Source organism: Schistocerca gregaria, chromosome 6, assembly GCF_023897955.1.
Source record: "Schistocerca gregaria isolate iqSchGreg1 chromosome 6, iqSchGreg1.2, whole genome shotgun sequence".
NCBI lineage: Eukaryota > Metazoa > Arthropoda > Insecta > Orthoptera > Acrididae > Schistocerca > Schistocerca gregaria.
The window spans coordinates 426,920,763-426,941,705 of NC_064925.1; the positions used below are offsets into that span (position 1 = coordinate 426,920,763).

Below are 20,943 nucleotides of genomic sequence, written 5' to 3' on the forward strand. Positions count from 1 at the left end.
AAAATGCCTATGAGCACTATGGGACTTAACATCTGAGATCATTAGTCCCCTAGAACTTGGTACTGCTTAAACCTAACTAACCTAAGGGCTATCACACACATCCCTGCCCGAGGCAGGATTCGAACCTGCGAGAGTAGCGGTCGCGCGGTTCCAGACTGAAGCGCCACACCGGCCGGCTATAAAACTTAGAATAAACATATAAATCGATACATACTAAACTGCAGAATACAATTCATGCGCCAATACACCGAAGTAGCGCATTAAAAGTGGAAAGCCATATACGAGAAGTTTGGCTCGATGATTTACGTTTTATTGTTGTCAAACACAGAGTCCGTTATAGTCTGATGGCAAACTGATGAATAAGCAGGCGCATCCCCACACACTATCTAGTCACATCGTAAGGAGCCCCTACACGTTGCCCCACAAAGTTATATCGACCCTTCTGAATCGCGTCTTTTTAATCATAGGCGGCACAAAGCGCAGAGACGTGCAGGGAGTGAAATGCGTTAACATTATACGGAACACAAGAATCAGTAACCAAGATAACACTGCTAGCCCCTTTTGCAGGGCCGACTTCCTGCTCTCAGTTGAGTACTCGTGACAGCTGTGTATACCGTATCGCCCTAGTCGTTTTGTTCCGGTACTGAAAGTCGCTTGTCAGGAGGGGTGGCTACCATTTACACGCGGAGCTAAAATTGTGCTCTGCCAGTAATGGACGGTGAGACTGAAATTATCACCAACAGTCAGTATTGCATAAAATCTGAATATACGCTGTCTTATCAGATTGACCCTATCAGTGGATACAAACGTGGGGCGTCGCCCTTCGCCTTTATGACTGCCCGAGCTCGGCCGGAGACACTTCTAATGAAGTGTCTCAATGTCTGAGGGGGAATGACAGCCCACTATTCTCCAAGAGCCGAAACCAGAGAAGGTACTGATGTTGGACTCTGGGCCCAGAGGCGAAGTCGGCGTCCCACACACCTTCCACTGGGTTCCTGTCGCGACTATTGACGGCCCAGTCCACTTCAGGAATGTTCCATAAAATTTCGGAAGCGCAGGCACATGAAATCGACTTAATCTTCTTCTAATATTTTGGCTGAATACCGTCCATCCATCTTCAGTCGCCTCGGCTGAGCCTGAATATGGCTGGACGGTATTCAGCCGCATACGCACATTATAAAAAGTTTTGCATCATCCTTGTTTCCAGAACTCCTGAAAGAAGATGTTGACTGTGGATATTATGTAACAGACAAAGTTCCTTTGTTCTCAGATGTCACTAAATCCGCCCAAAGAAGTAAACAACCATGTATGAGCAGCGCCTATTAGACGGAGGGGGTAGGCCAGCCGATCAGTTCCAGTCATTCGACCAGGAAGGAGGTACACGGCTGTCTGTAGTTCAACCATGCCTAGATGGTCAGTTCCGCGGTTCGATCAAGTCTGTGTCGTCACTTTGTGCCAGGAAGGGCTCTCAACAAGTCAAGTGACCAGGCGTCTCGGAGTGAACCAAAGCGATGTTGTTCAGACACGGAGGAGATACAGAGATACCGGAACTGTCGATGATATGCCTCGCTCAGGTAGCCCAAGAGCTACTATTGCAGTGGATGGCCACTACCTACGGAGGAACACTGGCAGCAACGCTACCAATTTGCATAATACTTTCCGTGCAGCCACAGGACATCGTGTAAAGACTCAAATTGTGCGTAATACGCTGCATGCTGCGCAACTTCACTCCCGACGTCCATAGAGAGGTCCATCTTTGCAACCACGACACCATACAGCGCGGTACAGCGCCATATGGACCGATCAGGATTGGCCTAACGTTCTCTTTACCGATGAGTGTCGTATGTGCCTTCAACCAGACATCATCGTCGGAAACGTGTTGGAGGCAACGCAGTTAGGCTGAACGGAGAAAAAAAAACAAGTGGGTACAGCAAGCTGGAGGTTCCCTGCTGTTTGGGGGTGGCATTACGTGAAGCCGACGTACGCCGCTGGTGATCATGGATGGCCCGAAATGGCTTTACAATACGTGACTGCCATCCTCCGACCGATAGTGCAACCATATCGGCAGCATTTTGGCGAGGCATTCGTCTTCATGGACGACAATTTGCGCCCCCATCGTGCGTATCTTGTGAATGACTTCCTTCAGGATAACGACATCGCTCGACTAGAGTGGCCAGCATGTACTCCAGACATGAACCGTATCGATGATGACTGGGATAGATTGAAAAGAGCTGTTTATAGATGACATGACGCAGCAACGACACTGTGGGATCTACGCCGAATCGCCGTAAGGAGTGGGACAATCTGGACCAACAGTGCCTTGATGAACTCGTGGATAGTAAGCCACGACGAATACAGGCACGAATCAATGCAGAGGACGTATTAGAGGTACCGGTGTGTACAGCTATCTGGACCACCACCTCTGAAGATCTCGCTGAAAGGTGTGGTTTTCATGAGAAATAAAAGGGGCGGAAATGATGTTTATGTTGATCTCTATTCCAATTTTCTGTACAGGTTCCGGAACCGAGGTGACGCAAAACTTTTTTTTGATTTATGTATTAGAAGAACCCGAATGTATGCGGCTGCACGCTCGAAATTTTATGAAACAATCTTTGCGCAGTGAAAATATGAAGAATGTTACTCCCCATAAACCAGTGTCTCACAAATGCTGCATTACGACAGGATGCATTATAGACCACCTTTCCAAAACTATTCTTCAATGCAATCGGTACATCATGCTACGAAATGGGTTCATATCCTTCTTAATTTAGCGTTTGCTTAAGCTCAATAAGGAGATCACACTCTTATCACATAAAAATCCGCGCCCTTAACACCACGTCCTCCTGTTTGCACTACACTTCATGGCAGGTAGTGTTCTCCAGGTATTCAGCAAACCCAAACCGCTCCACTGGATTGCCACGGAGTATAGAGCGATCCATTACTCGAAATCATTCGTTCGCAGTTATCTACTGTCCAGTAGCGTCGCGGTTCCCAGTACCTCAAGTGTCGCTCATCACTGTCTATAGAAGTGTGTGGCTGCTCAGTCTCTGCATCCCGTTGTTTTTAACTCACTGGGCACAGTCATTGTGCTAACTGGGCTGTTGGTAGTACTTTCCGACTCGCGATTTATTCCTTCCGCTGGTTCCACACGACTTTGTACAACCATCGTCCGCAATGATCGGCGTTCCCCGTCCGGCGGTACATAAGTTCTGCCTGGTCTTTGTTCAGCTGCGGAGGTTGCTACCCTTTTACAGTTCACAATCACGTTTCCAGAGGTCGACTTGGGCCGCTTTAGAAGGACTGAAACGTTCCTCATGGATTTATTATTCAGGCGAGAGACAATGACTAGTCACTGACCTCTACCCACCTAGCAAATCAGTTGTTACTGCTTCTCCATTGACAAGACAATATTCCCCGTCGCTTCTCACGACGTCTAGCGCTCAATTTTGCATGTCGTAGGCGGATTCGGATGCTATTGATCAGTTAGTGTAATAACAGTATTAAAGAACAATAAATGATACTGAAGTTGTTTCATGACCAAAGCAAAATGCATAGCAGATATTCTCTAAATAAGCATGAAAATAGCAAGAAGGCGTACTGAACTGTGTAAAAAGCAAAACAGAAACAGCGAACGGTCCAAGAACAAGAAGTTCAGTATATAGGAGGCCGAGAGAGCAAAGGCGTTGTGGTTAAGAGCTGTTGGACTTCCTAGTAGGAAAGCCGTGTTCAAACCTCCCTCGTGCCAAATTTTTTTCCCTCGCTGTTTACTGTATGCAAATTTCTGCCTGTGTCGTGGTGTAACGCCCGTCTGGTAAGGAAGAGGCCTATTATCTCAGTTCATTCTGCACAACTACTCTACTAGCAGCCGAAAGGAAATGGGTCTCGAATGGGGACCACAAACGACACAAGGCGACAAGTCAACCGAATCCATTTCCGGAAGACATGTCTGGTGTGTCATACACGGCATTTGTTACAGTAATTATGTCACCTCATAGGAATCTCTTACCGACGCACCTACTTTGCACACCTGTTAAGTGAGTGCGATATGCCTCCTTTCCCGATTTAGGTGTTCGTATGAATGTGAATGTTATCACTCTCAAGATAATGATGACAACATAATAGTTTGTCACATAAGCTGCAACAAATGAACGCAATAGTTTCATATTCACACAGTTTCTCTGTGCTGTGACAAAACATACGAGGGTGAGTCAAATGAAAACCTTAAATATTTTTTAAATATTATTTATTGTGCAGAAGTGGTACAAAGCTGGAACACTTTTCAACATAATCTCCCCCACGCTCAATGCAAGTCCTCCAGCGCTTACGAAGTGCATAAATTCCTTTAGAAAAAAAATTATTTTGGTAGTCCACGCAACCACTCGTGCACCGCGTGGCGTACCGCTTCATCAGAACAGAAATTCTCTCCTCCCATTGCGTCTTTGAGTGTTCCAAACATAAGGAAATCACTTGGGGCAAGGTCTCATGAGTATGGTGGATGAGGAAGACACTCAAAATGCAGATCTGTGATTGTTGCAATTGTTGTACGGGCAGTGTGGGGCCTTGCATTGTCATGTTGCAAAAGGACACCTGCTGACAGCAACCCACGTCGCTTTGATTTGATTCCAGGCCGCAGATGATTTTTTTTAGGAGATCTGTGTATGATGCACTGGTGACAGTGGTCCCTCTAGAAATGTAATGCTCCAAAATGACGCCTCTTTCGTCCAAAAAGATAGTCAGCGTAACCTTCCCTGCTGATGGCTCTGTTCGACACATCCTTGGTTTTGGTGATGAGGAATGGTGCCATTCCTTGCCCGCTCTCTTCGTTTCCGGTTGGTGGAAGTTAACCCAGGTTTCGTCCCCAGTAACCATTCTTGCAAGGAAGCCATCACCTTCTCGTTCAAAGCGCTGAAGAAGTTCTTCACAAGCATCAGCACGTCGGTCTCCCATTTCAGGAGTCAGCTGCCGTGGCACCCATCTTGCAGACACTTTGTGAGACTGGAGCACATCATGCACATTGTCGTGTGCTGACCCATGAATAATCTGTAAATATGCTGGAATGTCATTCAGTGTCACTCGTCCATTTTCCTTCGCTATGGCTTCAATTGCTGTAATGTTCTGTGGAGTCACAACTCGTTGTGCCTGACCTGGACGAGGAGCATCTTACACTGAAGTCACACCATTTGCGAACTTCCTGCTCCATTCGTAGACTTGCTGCTGTGACAAACATGCATCATCGTACTAAACCTTCATTCGTCGATGAATTTCAATAGGTTTCACACCTTCACTACGCAACAACCGAAAATAAAACGCTGTTCTTTCCTGGTGCGAGTCGCAAGTGGGACGGCCATAGCTATACTGATAATGCGACGGTATGTGTGCATCTGCACTATGCTGCTACCTACAGGCCATTCTGCACGCTGTTTGTAGCACGCCTTCCAACTTACAGGATAACGGCGCGAAATTTTGATTTGTTTTTACAAATTTATGATTTTCATTTGACTCACCCTCGTACGTTTTTAACGTTTTTGGAGTAGCGTTCATTTTAGGAATTTTTGACTGTGTTGTAACATTGTTCACACCCGTTTATTTGTTGTTCTCATTTCTGTGGGACGTATGTGTGGTATCTCGCCTGCCCTCACATTTACTTGCGAAGGTAACCTTTTTTTACCATATGACTCATGTTCTATAACCTATGTAAGGTATGAGAACTGCCAAGACTACAGAAAGAGAACAAACAAATCAATGAGCGGACGGACAGTACATATTACTGTGAAAAAAGAAATAAAAAATAAAAATACATGACACGAGTCACTTTTGAACAAGGGTCGTCCACTTCTCAGTCCAACACCGTGACCACTGAACCACAACGGCGCAGTTATTAATTAATGCTCAATATCGTACTTGTTTAGCTTGGACTATTCACTGTTTCCATTTTTTCCCACAGTTCAGTACACCTTCTTCCTGTTTTCATGCTTGACGGGCTATCGACTGGCCCATACCACCACTAAATCAGAGCATCTGCGATGGGGAGTTTCCCTTGTGAGAACTGGAAGAATAGAGAGAGTGTTATCGAAACATTTCACACATTTACAGTCATTTTCCCGAGAGATACCCATTCCAGCTCTCATCCGTCGTTGTTTTGGACTGGGAACAGACTGGTGACACGTGGCGCCCGCCACCGGGTGCCAGACGCGCTGGTATTACATACTCCTCATTCAGTTACACTCGCAACGTACGTCATGTTCGTGGCAGCAGCGAACCATTGCTATCTGGCATGACTACCTGGCAGAATTACCGTACATCGCGTGCGCGGAGCCACAGAGAAGTGCGCGGAAGGCCGGTGGATTGCTGAAGACGTTCATCGCTCGACGCAACGGTAATAAAACTCGACAATTTGCGAGACCCATTAGCACGCAGTCAGCAGTCCCAGCGAGTGCGGTGCTTGCGCAGCACTAACACCGTTGTGATGATCTAATAAAGTACCGTAGTTAGCGTCTCTCATTATCGAGATGTCATGACTACATGCTATATTGTTCTGTAATTATTGCATATTACAACTGGAGTGTGGTTGGGTTAATGAAATAACTCGTAAAACTGTAATCAAACCGAGTCACCTAACTGTCTGATGTAGTTTGCACCAGTTAAAAAATTAACATTCTTGTCCATTAACTCAACGGTTCAAGTACATACTTAAGACCTTAAGTACTAAAATAAAAGGTATTCTAAATTTATTTGTTTGTCACTAACTGTTCTGGCAGTTTCTTTCTATTTGTTTTCCGATTTTGTACGAGGCATACTCGAAAAGTAAAAATAAACATAATCGTTAGAAAAAGCTTTCATTGGCAATTTTAGTTTACTTCGAACCTACTTGGCTTCTACGAGGAATCTCCATTTACTTCCAACCACTTTTCGTTAAGTATTACTAGTTTCTTCAAACAATCCGCAGAGGTCTTGGGCAGCGAATTGAACCAGATGACAAGAATGACTTTGACTTTGTTGTCAATTTCAAATTGTTGTCAACAAAGTCACTGTTTCCAAGGGCTAGAAGTAACAGTCGGTGGGTGAAAGGTCGGAACCATAGTGTAGCTGGTTGAGAAGTACCCAACGGAAATGGCGAGTCTTATCCCTGGCGCGGGCAGCGGTGTGTGGCTCCCTGTTGTCCTGGAGGAGGACTGCTCTGGTCGACAGTCCCCCGCCTCGTCGACTTGGGTGGTACGTCTCGGTTCGGTGAGCATTTCGCAGTGCAAATCATCTGCAACCACGTATCGCGAGATCAATCAAAAGAACGCCATCTTTGTCCCAAAAAACTGGGCCCATCGTTTCTCGACACCACTGAATGCTTACATATTTTTGGTTTTGGTGAAGTTGAACGTTTCCACTGCATTTAATGTTTTTACGTGTTCATCCTTTGACTGATGGTTTATGGGACTTAGGCCATTCACTTACGTGATGATGTTAGTTACAGAACTACATCGCTATTACACTATTCTACAGATAGTTCACAGATGTTGGCCACTGATAGGATCATGTGTACGATTGCAGTACATCCCTTCAGCGTCACTAAAGGCCTGAACATGGTGTTTTGATTCACCGAAACTGTTGCAACATAATAAATAATATCAAAATGACGGCTGCAAGTGTTTCATTTTATTACTTATTAAATGCTGCTTTGACTCTGTGTTGGAATAAGCTATCGAAGTATCGCCAATCGTTACAACACGGGAAAACATATCATGGCCATCTCATCGAGAGCGACCCCAAAAGGCTGGTCCGAATGACATTCTTTGCTTTCCGCGTTGGGCGGAAAGCGCTTTCTGTACGCTCCTTCGATTTCCAAGCTTTCCCATGCTGTTCGTATAAATAGTGAAGCGTCCAACATGAGTAACACCATTAGCTAAAGCACCTACTGTTTATCAAATAACAGTTTGCAGTCCAGAAGTTAGAGGATTTCATCGATATGGGTACTGAGCCTATCATTCCGCTGTTCATTTAGACAATAATGTTCAACGACTTTTGTCACATTTGCCTAATCTTCCTTTCACTTATTACAGTAGGCTCGTATACCAGGATTAACTCATTATACATTAAATTTCCGGAGGTAAAATAGTCCCCCATTCGGATCTCCGGGTGGGGACTACTCAAGAGGATGTCGTTATCAGGAGAAAGAAAACTGCCGTTCTACGGATCGGAGCGTGCAATGTCAGATCACTTAATCGGGCAGGTAGATTAGAAAATTTAAAAAGGAAAGTGGATAGGTAAAGTTAGATATATGGTTGGTTCAAATGGCTTTGAGCACTATGGGACTTAACTGCTGTGGTCATCAGTCCCCTAGAACTTAGAACTACTTAAACCTAACTAACCTAAGGACATCACACACATCCATGCCCGAGGCAGGATTCGAACCTGCGACCGTAGCAGTCGCACGGTTCCGGACTGCGCGCGTAGAACCGCGAGACCACCGCGGCCGTCAGTTAGATATAGTGGGAATTAGTAAAGTTCGGTGGCAGGAGGAACTAGACTTCTGGTCAGGTGAATACAGGGTTATAAACACAAAATCAAACAGGGGGAACGCAGGAGTAGGTTTAATAATGAATAGGAAAATAGGAATGCGGGTACGCTACTACAAACAGCACAGTGAACGCATTATTGTGACCAAGATAGATACGAAGCCCACTCTTACTACAAGTAGTACAAGTTTATAAGCCAACTAGCTCTGCAGATGCGAAAAAATTGCAGAAATGTATGATCAAATAAAAGAAATTATTCAGATAGTGAAGGGTGATGAAAATTTAATAATCATGGGTGACTGGATTTCAGTAGTAGGAAAAGGGAGAGAAGGAAACGTAGTAGGTGAATATGGATTGGGGCTAAGAAATGAAAGAGGAAGCCGCCTCGTAGAATTTTGCTCAGAGCACAACATAATCATAGCTAACACTTGGTTCAAGAATCATAAAAGAAGGCTGTATACATGGAAGAACCCTGGAGATACTAAAAGGTATCAGATAGATTATATAATGGTAAGACAGAGATTTAGGAACCAGGTTTTAAATTATAAGACATTTCCAGAGGCAGATGTGGACTCTGACCACAATCTATTGGTTATGAACTGCAGAGTAAAACTGCAAAAAACTGCAAATATGTGGGAACCTAAGGAAATGGGACCTGGATAAACTGACTAAACGAGAGGTTGTACAGAGTTTCAGGGAGAGCATAAGGGAACAATTCACAAGAATGGGGGGGGGGGGGGAAATGCAGTAGAAGAAGAATGGGTGGCTTTGAGGGATGAAGTAGTGAAGGCACCAGAGGATCAAGTAGGTAAAAAGACGAGGGCTAGTAGAAATCCTTGGGTAACAGAAGAAATATTGAATTTAATTGATTAAAGGGGAAAATATAAAAATGCAGTAAATGAAGCAGGCAAAAAGGAATACAAACGTCTCAAAAATGAGATCGACAGGAAGTGCAAAATGCCTAAGCATAGATGGCTAGAGAACAAATGTAAGGATATAGAGGCTTATCTCACTAGGGGTAAGATAGATACTGCCTACAGGAAAATTAAAGAGACCTTTGGAGAGAAGAGAACCACGTGTATGAATATCAAGAGCTCAGATGGCAACCCAGTTCTAAGCAAAGAAGGGAAGGCAGAAAGGTGGAAGGAGTATATAGAAGGTTTATACAAAGGCGATGTACTTGAGGACAATATTATGGAAATAGAAGAGGATGTAGATGAAGACGAAATGGGAGATACGATACTGCGTGAAGAGTTTGACAGAGCACTGAAAGACCTGAGTCGAAACAAGGCCCCCGGAGTAGACAACATTCCATTGGAACTACTGACGGCCTTGGGAGAGCCAGTCCTGACAAAACTCTACCATCTGGTGAACAAGAAGTATGAAACAGGCGAAATACCCTCAGACTTCAAGAAGAATATATTAATTCCAATCCCAAAGAAAGCAGGTGTTGACAGATGTGAAAATTACCGAACAATCAGTTTAATAAGCCACAGCTGCAAAATACTAACACGAATTCTTTACAGACGATTGGAAAAACTAGTACGCGTGAGGCAATAGTGACCTTACGACTTACCTTAGAAGAAAGAATAAGGAAAGGCAAACCTACGTTTATAGCATTTGTGGACTTAGAAAAAGCGTTTGACAATGTTGACTGGAATACTCTCTTTCAAATTCTAAAGGTGTCAGGGGCAAAATACAGGGAGTCAAAGGCTATTTACAATTTGTACAGAAACCAGATGGCAGTTATAAGAGTCGAGGGACATGAAAGGGAAGCAGTGGTTGGGAAGGGAGCGAGACAGGGTTGTAGCCTCTCCCCGATGTTATTCAATCTGTATATTGAGCAAGCAGTAAAGGAAGCAAAAGAAAAATCTGGAGTAGGTATTTAAATCCACAGAGAAGAAATAAAAACTTTGAGGTAGGCCGATGACATTGTAATTCTGTCAGAGACAGCAAAGGACTTGGAAGAGCAGTTGAAAGGAATGGATAGTGTCTTGAAAGGAGGATGAACATCAACAAAAGCAAAATGAGGATAATGGAATGTAGTCGGATTAAGTCGGGTGATGCTGAGGGAATTAGATTAGGAAATGAGACATTTAAAGTAGTAAAGGAGTTTCGCTATTTGGGGAGCAAAATAACTGATGATGGCCGAAGTAGAGAGGATATAAAAAGTAGACTGGCAATGGGAAGGAAAGAGTTTCTGAAGAAGAGAAATTTGTTAACCTCGAGTATAGATTTAAATGTCAGGAAGTCGTTTCTGAAAGTATTTGTATGGAGTGCAGCCATGTATGGAAGTGAAACATGCACGATAAATAGTTCGGACAAGAAGAGAATAGAAGCTTTCGAAATGTTGTGCTACAGAAGAATGCTGAAGATTAGATGTGTAGATCACATAACTAATGAGGAGGTATTGAATAGGATTGGGGAGAAGTTTGTGGCACAACTTGACCAGAAGAAGGGATCGGTTGGTAGGACATGTTCTGAGGCATCATGGAATCACCAATTTAGTATTGGAGGGCAGCGTGGAGGGTAAAAATCGTAGAGGGAGACCAAGAGATGAATACACTAAGCAGATTCAGAAGGATGTGGGTTGCAGTAAGTACTGGGAGATGAAGAAGCTTGCACAGGATAGGGTAGCATGGAGAGCTGCATCAAAGCAGCATTAAATTTGCGGTACCGACAGTGTCTTCGTCGACCGAAGATGACGCGTCGCGCTCCCCTTTTTACTCGTCAGAAGAAACATTTAAACCAGCCGGTACGAACCGCAGATAAAGACGATTCGCAACATGCCACCCACGTGCGGCTACAGAGGTCAACAGAGGACGCCCAATTCGCATCACTTCACTGCCTGCAACTGTGATTGGTCGACGCGTCTTTATAAGCCGCCACATTCGAGAACTTCGACTCCTCATACGAACCATCCTATATGGTTGCTCCTCTTTGGGTACCATCTACAAATCAGCCCTCAGGCTTACTCATACCTTGCAAAACGAGGATTTGAAGATGATCGTAAGAGTCTCCAGATGGGTAGAGATATACATCATGAACTCTCCATCGAGACTCTCCGAGAACCCATCGAAGTATCAACACGGGAACAGATAAACAAAATCTACAGTCCTCGACCTGCATCTCGCCATTTGGACTACATGCTCTCCGTCGTCCCAGAAAGATGGCATCTCATTCGGGTACCTCAGGCCATTATCGAGGTTCCCCACCGAAAATATCTAAGAAAGTCAGCACCAACCCCAAGAGGGCTTAAGCTCTCCATGAAGCCCGCAGCTCTGCTTAAGGGTCAATAAAGAGCAAACTGCCCCATCACATAAAAACCAGGAAGTCCAGCCACTCATTGGCAACAGTTCTGCAAGAACCACACACACAAACACATCCACATACTCACCCACCCGCCCACACTCAACACACACATACACAGACACACACACACACACACACACACACACACACACACACACACACACACACACACACACACGAAGTTCCACCTCAGATTATCTTCACATTTTCCTCCGATTACCCTCAGGTCACGCCGAGCGTACGGACGGACCCCAGCACGACTCTAGGGAGAGTCCTAGAACCTAGCACGACGTTATAGCTACTTCAGCTGCTAGTGAACACTGCTAACTAGTACTAGTGGAACAGAGAGAGAGATTATTTTTTATTTGTGAACTGATTTCGTTGTGGTTAACATGCATCATTCTGACGTTGAATTATCATTTCATGTGCAATACATTTCAGTTGTGCTTCGGAAAGCTTTATTATGCACCGATGCGTTTGAATTCTCGTGGTCGTACATTTGGAGTGTCAGTTATTATAGCAAAATTATGGTATCACCGTCAACATTTAAGAGGAAATTTGATTGTTTAGATCGTGGTGACTGATTTTTTTGAGCCCAGCAGGGAAATTTTGCCGCTAGTGTTTATGTAGTCGTAAGTGCACGTATTTTCCGCAGCAGAAGTACATTTCCGCATCCGGTATCCGCTGTAATTCGAAACCAATTGTCCTTTGTTCGGATAAAGCGATTTAACCCATCGGGATATACGGATGTTGCAAGGTAATATAAAGTTCTCCATTTTATGAATTCTAGTATTACAATTAAAATTTGGTATGAGTGTGGAATTTAAATTAATATCACTTGGAGATAGTAAGATTAAACATCTCTGGAACGAATACTGAATGGCAAGATCGCATACAACATGGCGGTCAAGGGAATCTCTGTCCTTGTCAAATGCAAACATAACAGCCACAGGGGAGATACAGAGAAAAATGAAAGTGATTATACGAATGGTGATGAAAAGGATTTAATTGGCAAAATACGAAGGATCTCGGCAAAAAGAAAAATACCACGTCGAAACTAGTTTAAAATTTACCAAACTACTGATCACGACCCACTTAATACAAGCAAGAGAGAAGTGCCGATATATTCTCAAGACCACTTAATTTGCAAAAAATTTTCTATTACATCTGCAATGTCAATTTGTCTTTAAAGTTATTCCAGCAGCAGCATAGCGCTCTGCCTTAGTAATATCAGTCACAGTGATCAACATACTGACGAGCAACTATCATTTATGATATCTGTACCGCATCAAAATATTAAATATTCAGTTTGGACGGAATAGTGGAATAAAGAGGCAGGAGAAATAATAATCTTGTATTTTTGCTCGACTATAATCTGCTCTTGACTGATTATTGGATGTACTCAGTCTTAAAGAAGAAAGGGTTTGAACCTGTCAGCCAACGAGACGGGAGGTCTGTCCTTTTACGTTGCATTGCATCAGGAGTGGAATACTGTGATTGTTACGAATATGATCTAATCTATATTAATAATAAAACTGTAAGACTGTCGTGTCTGTCTATTTGTCTGAACATGCTAACCTCCAAAATGGGCGAATTTTCATGATGTTTTCAAAGGTATTGTATTGTACTGTATGTTAACCGGGGACCTAGAAAGGACGGAGAGGCACCGTCCCCGCCGCAGCCACAGTGATCTACAACCCCACGACGACAACCGCAGGCCACTTCACCCCTCCACCGGCCCACACCGAACCCAGGGTTATTGTGCGGTTGGCCCCCGGTGTACCCCCAGGGAGCGTCTCACACCAGACGAGTGTAACCCCTATGTTTGCGTGGTAGAGTAATGGTGGTGTACGCGTACGTGGAGAACTTGTTTGGGTAGCAATCGCCGACATAGTGTAACCGAGGCGGAGTAAGGGGAACCAGGCCGCATTCGCCGAGGCAGATGGAAAACCGCCTAAAAACCATCCACAGGCTGGCCGGTACACCGGACCTCGACACAAATCCGCCGGGGGGATTCGTGCCGGGGACCAGGCGCTCCTTCCCTTTCACAGGTAACTTGAACGTAACTTAGGGCAACATACAGTCTAATTTCAACGAAATCGATCGGGAAAAAATATCGTAATTTAAAGTTTTACGAATTTGCTAAGCTTAGTAGTTCGGACGTTTACCTTAGTGACTCTTACACTCTTTGCCACCCAAATTATTTGCAAGATTAGCTATACGCCCGAATTTTGCAACGGAAGTTCAGGGAAGGTCTATGCATACCGTCACTTTTTAGGGTTCCATATATGAGTCGCTAAAAACGGAACACTAATTGGATCACTCTCTCAATAAACTCGTTTTTCCTAGACAAGAAGTCAAATATAAATCAAGCGTTTCGAAAAAAGCAAAGTACTTTCATTAAGCTTTTAATGCACAAGCAAAATAGATGGCGCTGTTAGTTTCGTAGAACACCAAATAAACAAACAGATAGCACTATTAGTTTTGTAGTACACCGAAGAACCGATAGATGGCGCTATTTTTTTTTTTTTTTTCAGTGACAGTGTGACAGAATTAAGCGTCGCGGTCTTATCTTCACCAACACAAACTCGCATTGTATTTACTTGGTAGAGCCGTACGGATTTATTGATTTTGCTTGTGCATTAAAAGCTTAATGAAAGTACTTTGCTTTTTTCGAAACGCTTGATTTATATTTAACGTCTTTTCTCGGAAAAACGAGTTTATTGAGAGTGTGATCCAATGAGTGTTCCGTTTTTAGCGACTCATATATGGAACCCTAAAGAGTAACGGTATGCATAGACCTTTCCTGAACTTCCGTTGCAAAATTCGGGCGTATAGCTAGTCTTGCAAATAATTTGGGTGGCAAAGTGTGTAAGAGTCACGTTACAAATCCAAAGGTCTGGGTTCAAACCTCTGTATAAAACGTGATTTTTGTTGGACCACGTGGTTAGGAATGCACGCTAAATCCTATGCTCCACTGCACTGGCAGCTAAGTAATTTCAAATGTTGGACGAAGACACTCGTAAACCACTTTCAGTGGGACTACAGTCAGGAACACTTAAGACTGCTTCACCTTACTTCCACTGTACAACCTAATTGTGGCAGGTAGAATGTAACTGAAACTGACATCATATGGAATCACTCTCTTTCGTGCTGAGATGCCTTCCAAGTTAGGTAACACAGCATTCGCATTTGGAAGGAGAGGGACTGAAATCCCCTGGGCTGTCATTCCATTTTCGGTTTTTCCCTAGTTACTCCAAATCGCTTACGTGAAGTGTGATAAATTTTCATAATAGATTGTTGAAGCCAAGTGGATGGCGACATCTGACAACAAACTCTCTGAACCTAATGAAAAATTTATGTCACGTAATTTCCATTTTTATACGTGACACAATATTACTGATTGGTTGCTTATTCCAACGAAACAATGCAATCCTTCCGAAATTGTATTTTAGGATTCCCGAAAGAAATCCAGATTTCGAATGTTGAAACCAGTTTAATTCATTATCCTATTCAGATGTTCCGAAACTATTCGCTCAAATTAATACATGAGGTAGAGAAAAACAATACAAATATATTTAATTATGGTACATGTGGTTCCCGACGGAAATTTCTGACGCTACGGACAATGTACACAGAAGGCACTTTAGCATGCTCTTTTCAGCAGTGCCACTCACAGGAACTGCTCGAATGCGAGACCATTGGCCTATATGCAAGCACTATATCGTCGGTCTATCGCTGTCGTGTCCATTAGAAGATATCTGGCATGTCCACAATAGCACAAGGGGCGACAGTGACGAGGTCTTCTTCTGTTTCCACGATGGTTTCATAGACCAGCTGTTTCATATGCCCCTAGAGGAAGAAATCCAGATACCTGAAGTCAAGCGATCCGGGTGGCCAGACCACAAGGGCACCTCAGCCGATCCATCGATTCACGAAGGTAGCTCTCAGATGATCCCTCAAAGCAATGCTTAAATTTACTGGCGCTCCATTGTTCTGGAAGTACCTTCTTGACTTCACACTCAGAGATACATCCCCCGGCAATTCTGACAATACACATTCTACAAAGGTGCGATATCACCGTCCGTTGAGGCGGAATGGAGGAAGTGAATGGTCCAATCACCAAATCACCGAGAATGCCGGTCCATAAATTAACACCGATCGCTGTTGATGTGCACCAGGTCGAGTACTTCGTTAATTCACATGTGTCCAAACAGGCGAACTGTCGACATTTGAATGTCATTATGCATTTCCAATCAGTGACGCATGCACAAGAACTTAAAGTCAGCACCACAAAGAATATGTACCCTAACATTACAAGCTGACCTCAGAGGCTACATGTTCCTCATCGAAACACATTTATTTTGATGTTCTCTACCTCCTGTATTAATGTGACCAAATAACTTCGGAAGCATTCGTAGACTTAGAGAAAGCTTTTGACAATGTTGACTGGAATACTCTTTTTCAAATTCTAAAGGCGGCAGGGGTAAAATACAGGGAGCGAAAGGCTATTTACAATTTGTACAGAAACCAGATGGCAGTTATAAGAGTCGAGGGACATGAAAGGGAAGCACTGCTTGGGAAGGGTATTCAATCTGTATATTGAGCAAGCAGTAAAGGAAACAAAAGAAAAATTCGGGGTAGGTACTGAAATACATGGAGAAGAAATAAAAACTTTGAGGTTCGCCGATGACATCGTAATTCTGTCAGAGACAGCAAAGGACTCGGAAGAGCAGTTGAATGGAATGGATAGTGTCTTGAAAGGAGGATATAAGATGAACATCAACAAAAGCAAAACGAGGATAATGGAATGTAGTCGAATTAAGTCGGGTGCTGCTGAGGGAATTAGATTAGGAAGTGAGACACTTAAAGTAGTAAAGGAGTTTTGCTATTTGGGGAGCAAAATAACTGATGATGGTCGAAGTAGAGAGGATATAAAATGTAGACTGGCAATGGGAAGGAAAGCGTTTCTGAAGAAGAGAAATTTGTTAACATCGAGTATAGATTTAAGTGTCAGGAAGGCATTTATGAAAGTATTTGTATGGAGTGTAGCCATTTATGGAAGTGAAACATGGACGATAAATAGTTTGGACAAGAAGAGAATAGAAGCTTTCGTAATGTGGTGCTACAGAAGAATGCTAAAGATTAGATGGGTAGATCACATAACTGATGAGGAAGTATTGAATAGGATTGGGGAGAAGAGAAGTTTGTGGCACAACTTGACCAGAAGAAGGGATCGGTTGGCAGGACATGTTCTGAGGCATCATGGGATCACCAATTTAGTATTGGACGGCAGCGTGGAGGGTAAAAATCGTAGAGGGAGACCAAGAGATGAATACACTAAGCAGATTCAGAAGGATGTGGGTTGCAGTAAGTACAGGGAGATGAAGAAGCTTGCACAGGATAGGGTAGCATGGAGAGCTGCATCAAACCAGTCTCCTGGACTGAAGACCACAACAACAACAAACTGAGGATCGATAGTGACTTAAATCACTAGCAGCGTAATACGTCTCACTGGGAACCGATCCATTTGGCTAACGTCAAAATTGTATCACATATGACGAAAGGAGTCTATTGGGTAGCATCCGCATGCAATTAAATGAATATTTGGGAGCTAACATTTATTCGCCATATGCTGCAGGACACAATACCATGATTTACACATATACAATTGCAATCCTAACGTATTATCTGAATTACCATACCTAAAATATATATCAGAATACTAAATCCACCATAGCTTTGGAAATGGCAATAAACCCGCAAAATCAATTAGCACAAATTCCTTGAAGATGAGTTCTCAGTGCCCTAATTTCATAAAATCTTCACTTACTGTATTTTGCTAAGTAGGCAGACAGGTTTGAGGGTATATACACGTTCACATAAATTAAATGTATCAATTGAAAAACTCTTTTGAGCTAACTTTAATGTAAATGAAAAAAAGACCATCCTTTAGTAAACTTGTCTTCTTCATTCTTTGTAACAACACACACTTTAAACTGCTGGGTAGAGGGGTGCCTTTAAATACTTTTGTATAGACGTCTGGTGCCACTTTACAGTGAGCTGGTGGTGTGCTGGAGCACGCACACCTAAGAGACTTTTAATCTTTGTGAATGCGAACGAACTGTAGATTGGCAACGGTGACTAGGGAGATCTATCAACTGTTTACAAAATAATGTTGTATTTCGTTTGGTAGTATTCAGGTTGCAAACAGTTACAAAACCTGACAACACAAGTGAACTACGGAAACAGTGACCTGGAATCAACTACGGCCATCCAATTCATCCGATTATTTTCATTAAATCCTGAACTTTGATTTGCGAGGTGCTACTGCTGTATTGAAGGGGGACACAGACTTAATTTTTTATTGACGCCAAGCACAGATACACCACGGGGGTAAGGCAGGGAGGGCTGCTTTGAAAAAGACACGGGCAATTTTTGCTTCATCCTTGTCGAATCCGAGATTGTGCTTCCTTTCTAATAATCTACCGTCTTTCGATAATACCGTTCCTAATTGGCACAATGAAGTACTTAAAGACTGACGATGCCGCTCCCGTCCATGTAGCTAAAGATTCTGGTTTTCAACGGAATACGAAGCATTGTGTCTGGCTGTGCATTTACATGTAAAAACGGATTCTTAAAAATATCTTTACCGACTCCTAGAACGAGCCGACTGTTGGTTTTATTTTTATCCAACAGCAGCAAACGACATAGCTCACGAACTATCTGAAGTAAGAAATATTTTACGACGGCGGCATCCTGGATGGATATTTCGAAACGAGCGCTGGATCTCCTCGTTGCCAAGGCTTTTTCTCGCCTTTTCCTCTACGGCCTTCTGTACTGACCTCTCATAAACAATCAGGCAGTTGTTGTTTCCACTTATCAGAACGCAATCATCTGAAAATCCCTTTTATCACCAACTTAATAATGGGAGGAAGGATTTGTTGCTCACAAATATTCGAAACAAAAGTAAAGAAGCCTGGTTACTAAAGCTGCTAACGAAGTTTTCATCATCTCACGCAGAATTTACGACCCGAATGTCGTCCAGGTCTAACGGGAGGAAGATTCCTAGGCCTGGAACTTTACGAGCAGCTTAACGAACAGAGCTCCGCCAAACAGGTGCTGGTAAATATCTGCAGGAAAAAGCCATTCCCAGGAATTTTCACGTTCTTCCGGTGCCGGGGAAACATTTCACAGGCGGCGCGGACACGACAACTAATCACCTAGCGGCCAGCTTTCGCCAGCCAGTGGGAAGAGAAAAGTTTTGCGCCCGTCGCGATAAGACGCGCAGCAGCAGTAATAGCGGTGGTACTCACAGGCCTTGCTGCGCAGGTCCCAGATCTTGAGCGTCCGGTCGTGGCTGCCCGTGACCACCTTGGTGGGCTCGCCCAGGAACTTCGCAGCCATCACCTTGCCCGAGTGCCCGGTGAGGGTGTGCTGAAATGTAGAAACGTAGCTCATATTCACCACCTCCGTTTTACAAAATCACATATCAGGATCATTCTAAAGGCAAAGAACGTACTGTTTTTCTAAACATTTTTATTCTAGATAATGAAAGAAAACATATTTTTCAACTTACACTGACGGAAAGAAATCGCAAAACCAAGAAGGAATTGTGCGACATAAACGAAAAGTGACATGGTTGTTTCTACATCTAAAATAAGTTGCCTATTCAGTTTTCGCGCCAGTCGCATAAGAGTTGCGCTAGTAGCGCAACTATGAGGACGCAAATCAGGTTTGCTTCAAATACACACTTCATTGGTCTTGAGCGTTAGTTACCTTCCAGACGGGACATTGTAAGTTGATGTAAGCCGAGAATGCCTTCAAGGCGAAAAAGATACCATTATCAACACCTCACTGAGTCTAAACAAGATCGTGTAATAGGGCTACGAGGAGCTGCATGTTACTTCTGCGATTTTGCAAAAAGACGTGGTAGGAAAGTAGCCACTGCATTTGACTGCTGGAAGCGGTGGTCACGAAAATACAGGGCGTTACAAAAAGGTACGACCTAACTTTCAGGAAACATTCCTCACACACAAACAAAGAAAAGATGTTATGTGGACATGTGTCCGGACACGCTTAATTTCCATCTTAGAACTCATTTTAGTTTCGTTCTTCCACCTACGCTCAATGGAGCTCGTTATTACGATTTCATACGGGATACTCTACCTGTGCTGCTAGAACATGGGCCTTTACAAGTACGACACAAAATGTGGTTCATGAACGATGGAGCTCCTGCACATTTCAGTCGAAGTGTTCGTACGCTTCTCAACAACAGATTCGGTGACCGATGGATTGGTAGAGGCGGACCAATTCCATGGCCTCCACGATTTCCTGACCTCAACCCTCTTGACTTTCATTTATGGGGGCATTTGAAAGCTCTTGTCTACGCAACCCCGGTACCAAATGTAGAGACTCTTCGTGCTCGTATTGTGGAGGGTTGTGATACAATACGCCATTCTCCAGGGCTGCATCAGCGCATCAGGGATTCCATGCGACGGAGGGTGGATGCATGTATGCTCGATAACGGAGGACATTTTGAACATTTCCTGTAACAAATTGTTTGAAGTCGCGCTGGTACGTTCTGTTGCTGTGTGTTTCCATTTTACGAATAATGTAATTTCAAGAGAAATAATAAAATGAGCTCTAATATGGAAAGTAAGCGTTTCCAGACACATGTCCACGTAACATATTTTCTTTCTTTGTGTGTGAGGAATGTTTCCTGAAAGTTTGGCTGTACCTTCTTGTAACACCCTGTATACGGTCGCAAGAAGGCCGGACGCCGACGGCCACCTGACACTATCGAGAGGGAAGACAATTGTGTCCACCGTATGGCTCTGGCGCATCGTACTGCATCTGCAGCAGCTATCTGAGAAGCAGTTGGCACCACAGTGAGACAATTTGGTGTTAAAAATCGGTTACTTCAGGGACAGCTCTAAGCCAGACGTCCTGTAGCGTGCATTTCACTGACATCAGACCACCGCCATTTGCGACTTCAATGGTGTTAAGCGAGAGCTCACTGGAGTGCGGGGTGGAGATCTGTTGTGTTTTCTGATGAAAGCTGTTTCTGTCTCGGTGCCAGTAATGGTCGTATGTTGGTTATAAAGAGGTCAGTTGAGGGTCT

General features: G+C 43.7%; 1 protein-coding gene across 4 annotated transcripts in view; it reads right to left on the reverse strand.

Moving 5' to 3' along the window:
- Window positions 1-20,943, reverse strand: part of LOC126277973 (autophagy-related protein 16-1-like) — an 837,530-nt gene that overhangs the window by 101,355 nt on the left and 715,232 nt on the right. For all 4 annotated transcript variants that reach the window (XM_049977625.1, XM_049977627.1, XM_049977626.1 and 1 more), the window contains exon 2: window positions 19,136-19,256. In XM_049977625.1, the coding sequence (XP_049833582.1) occupies window positions 19,136-19,256 (121 nt within the window). The remainder of the gene's footprint in view (window positions 1-19,135; window positions 19,257-20,943) is intronic.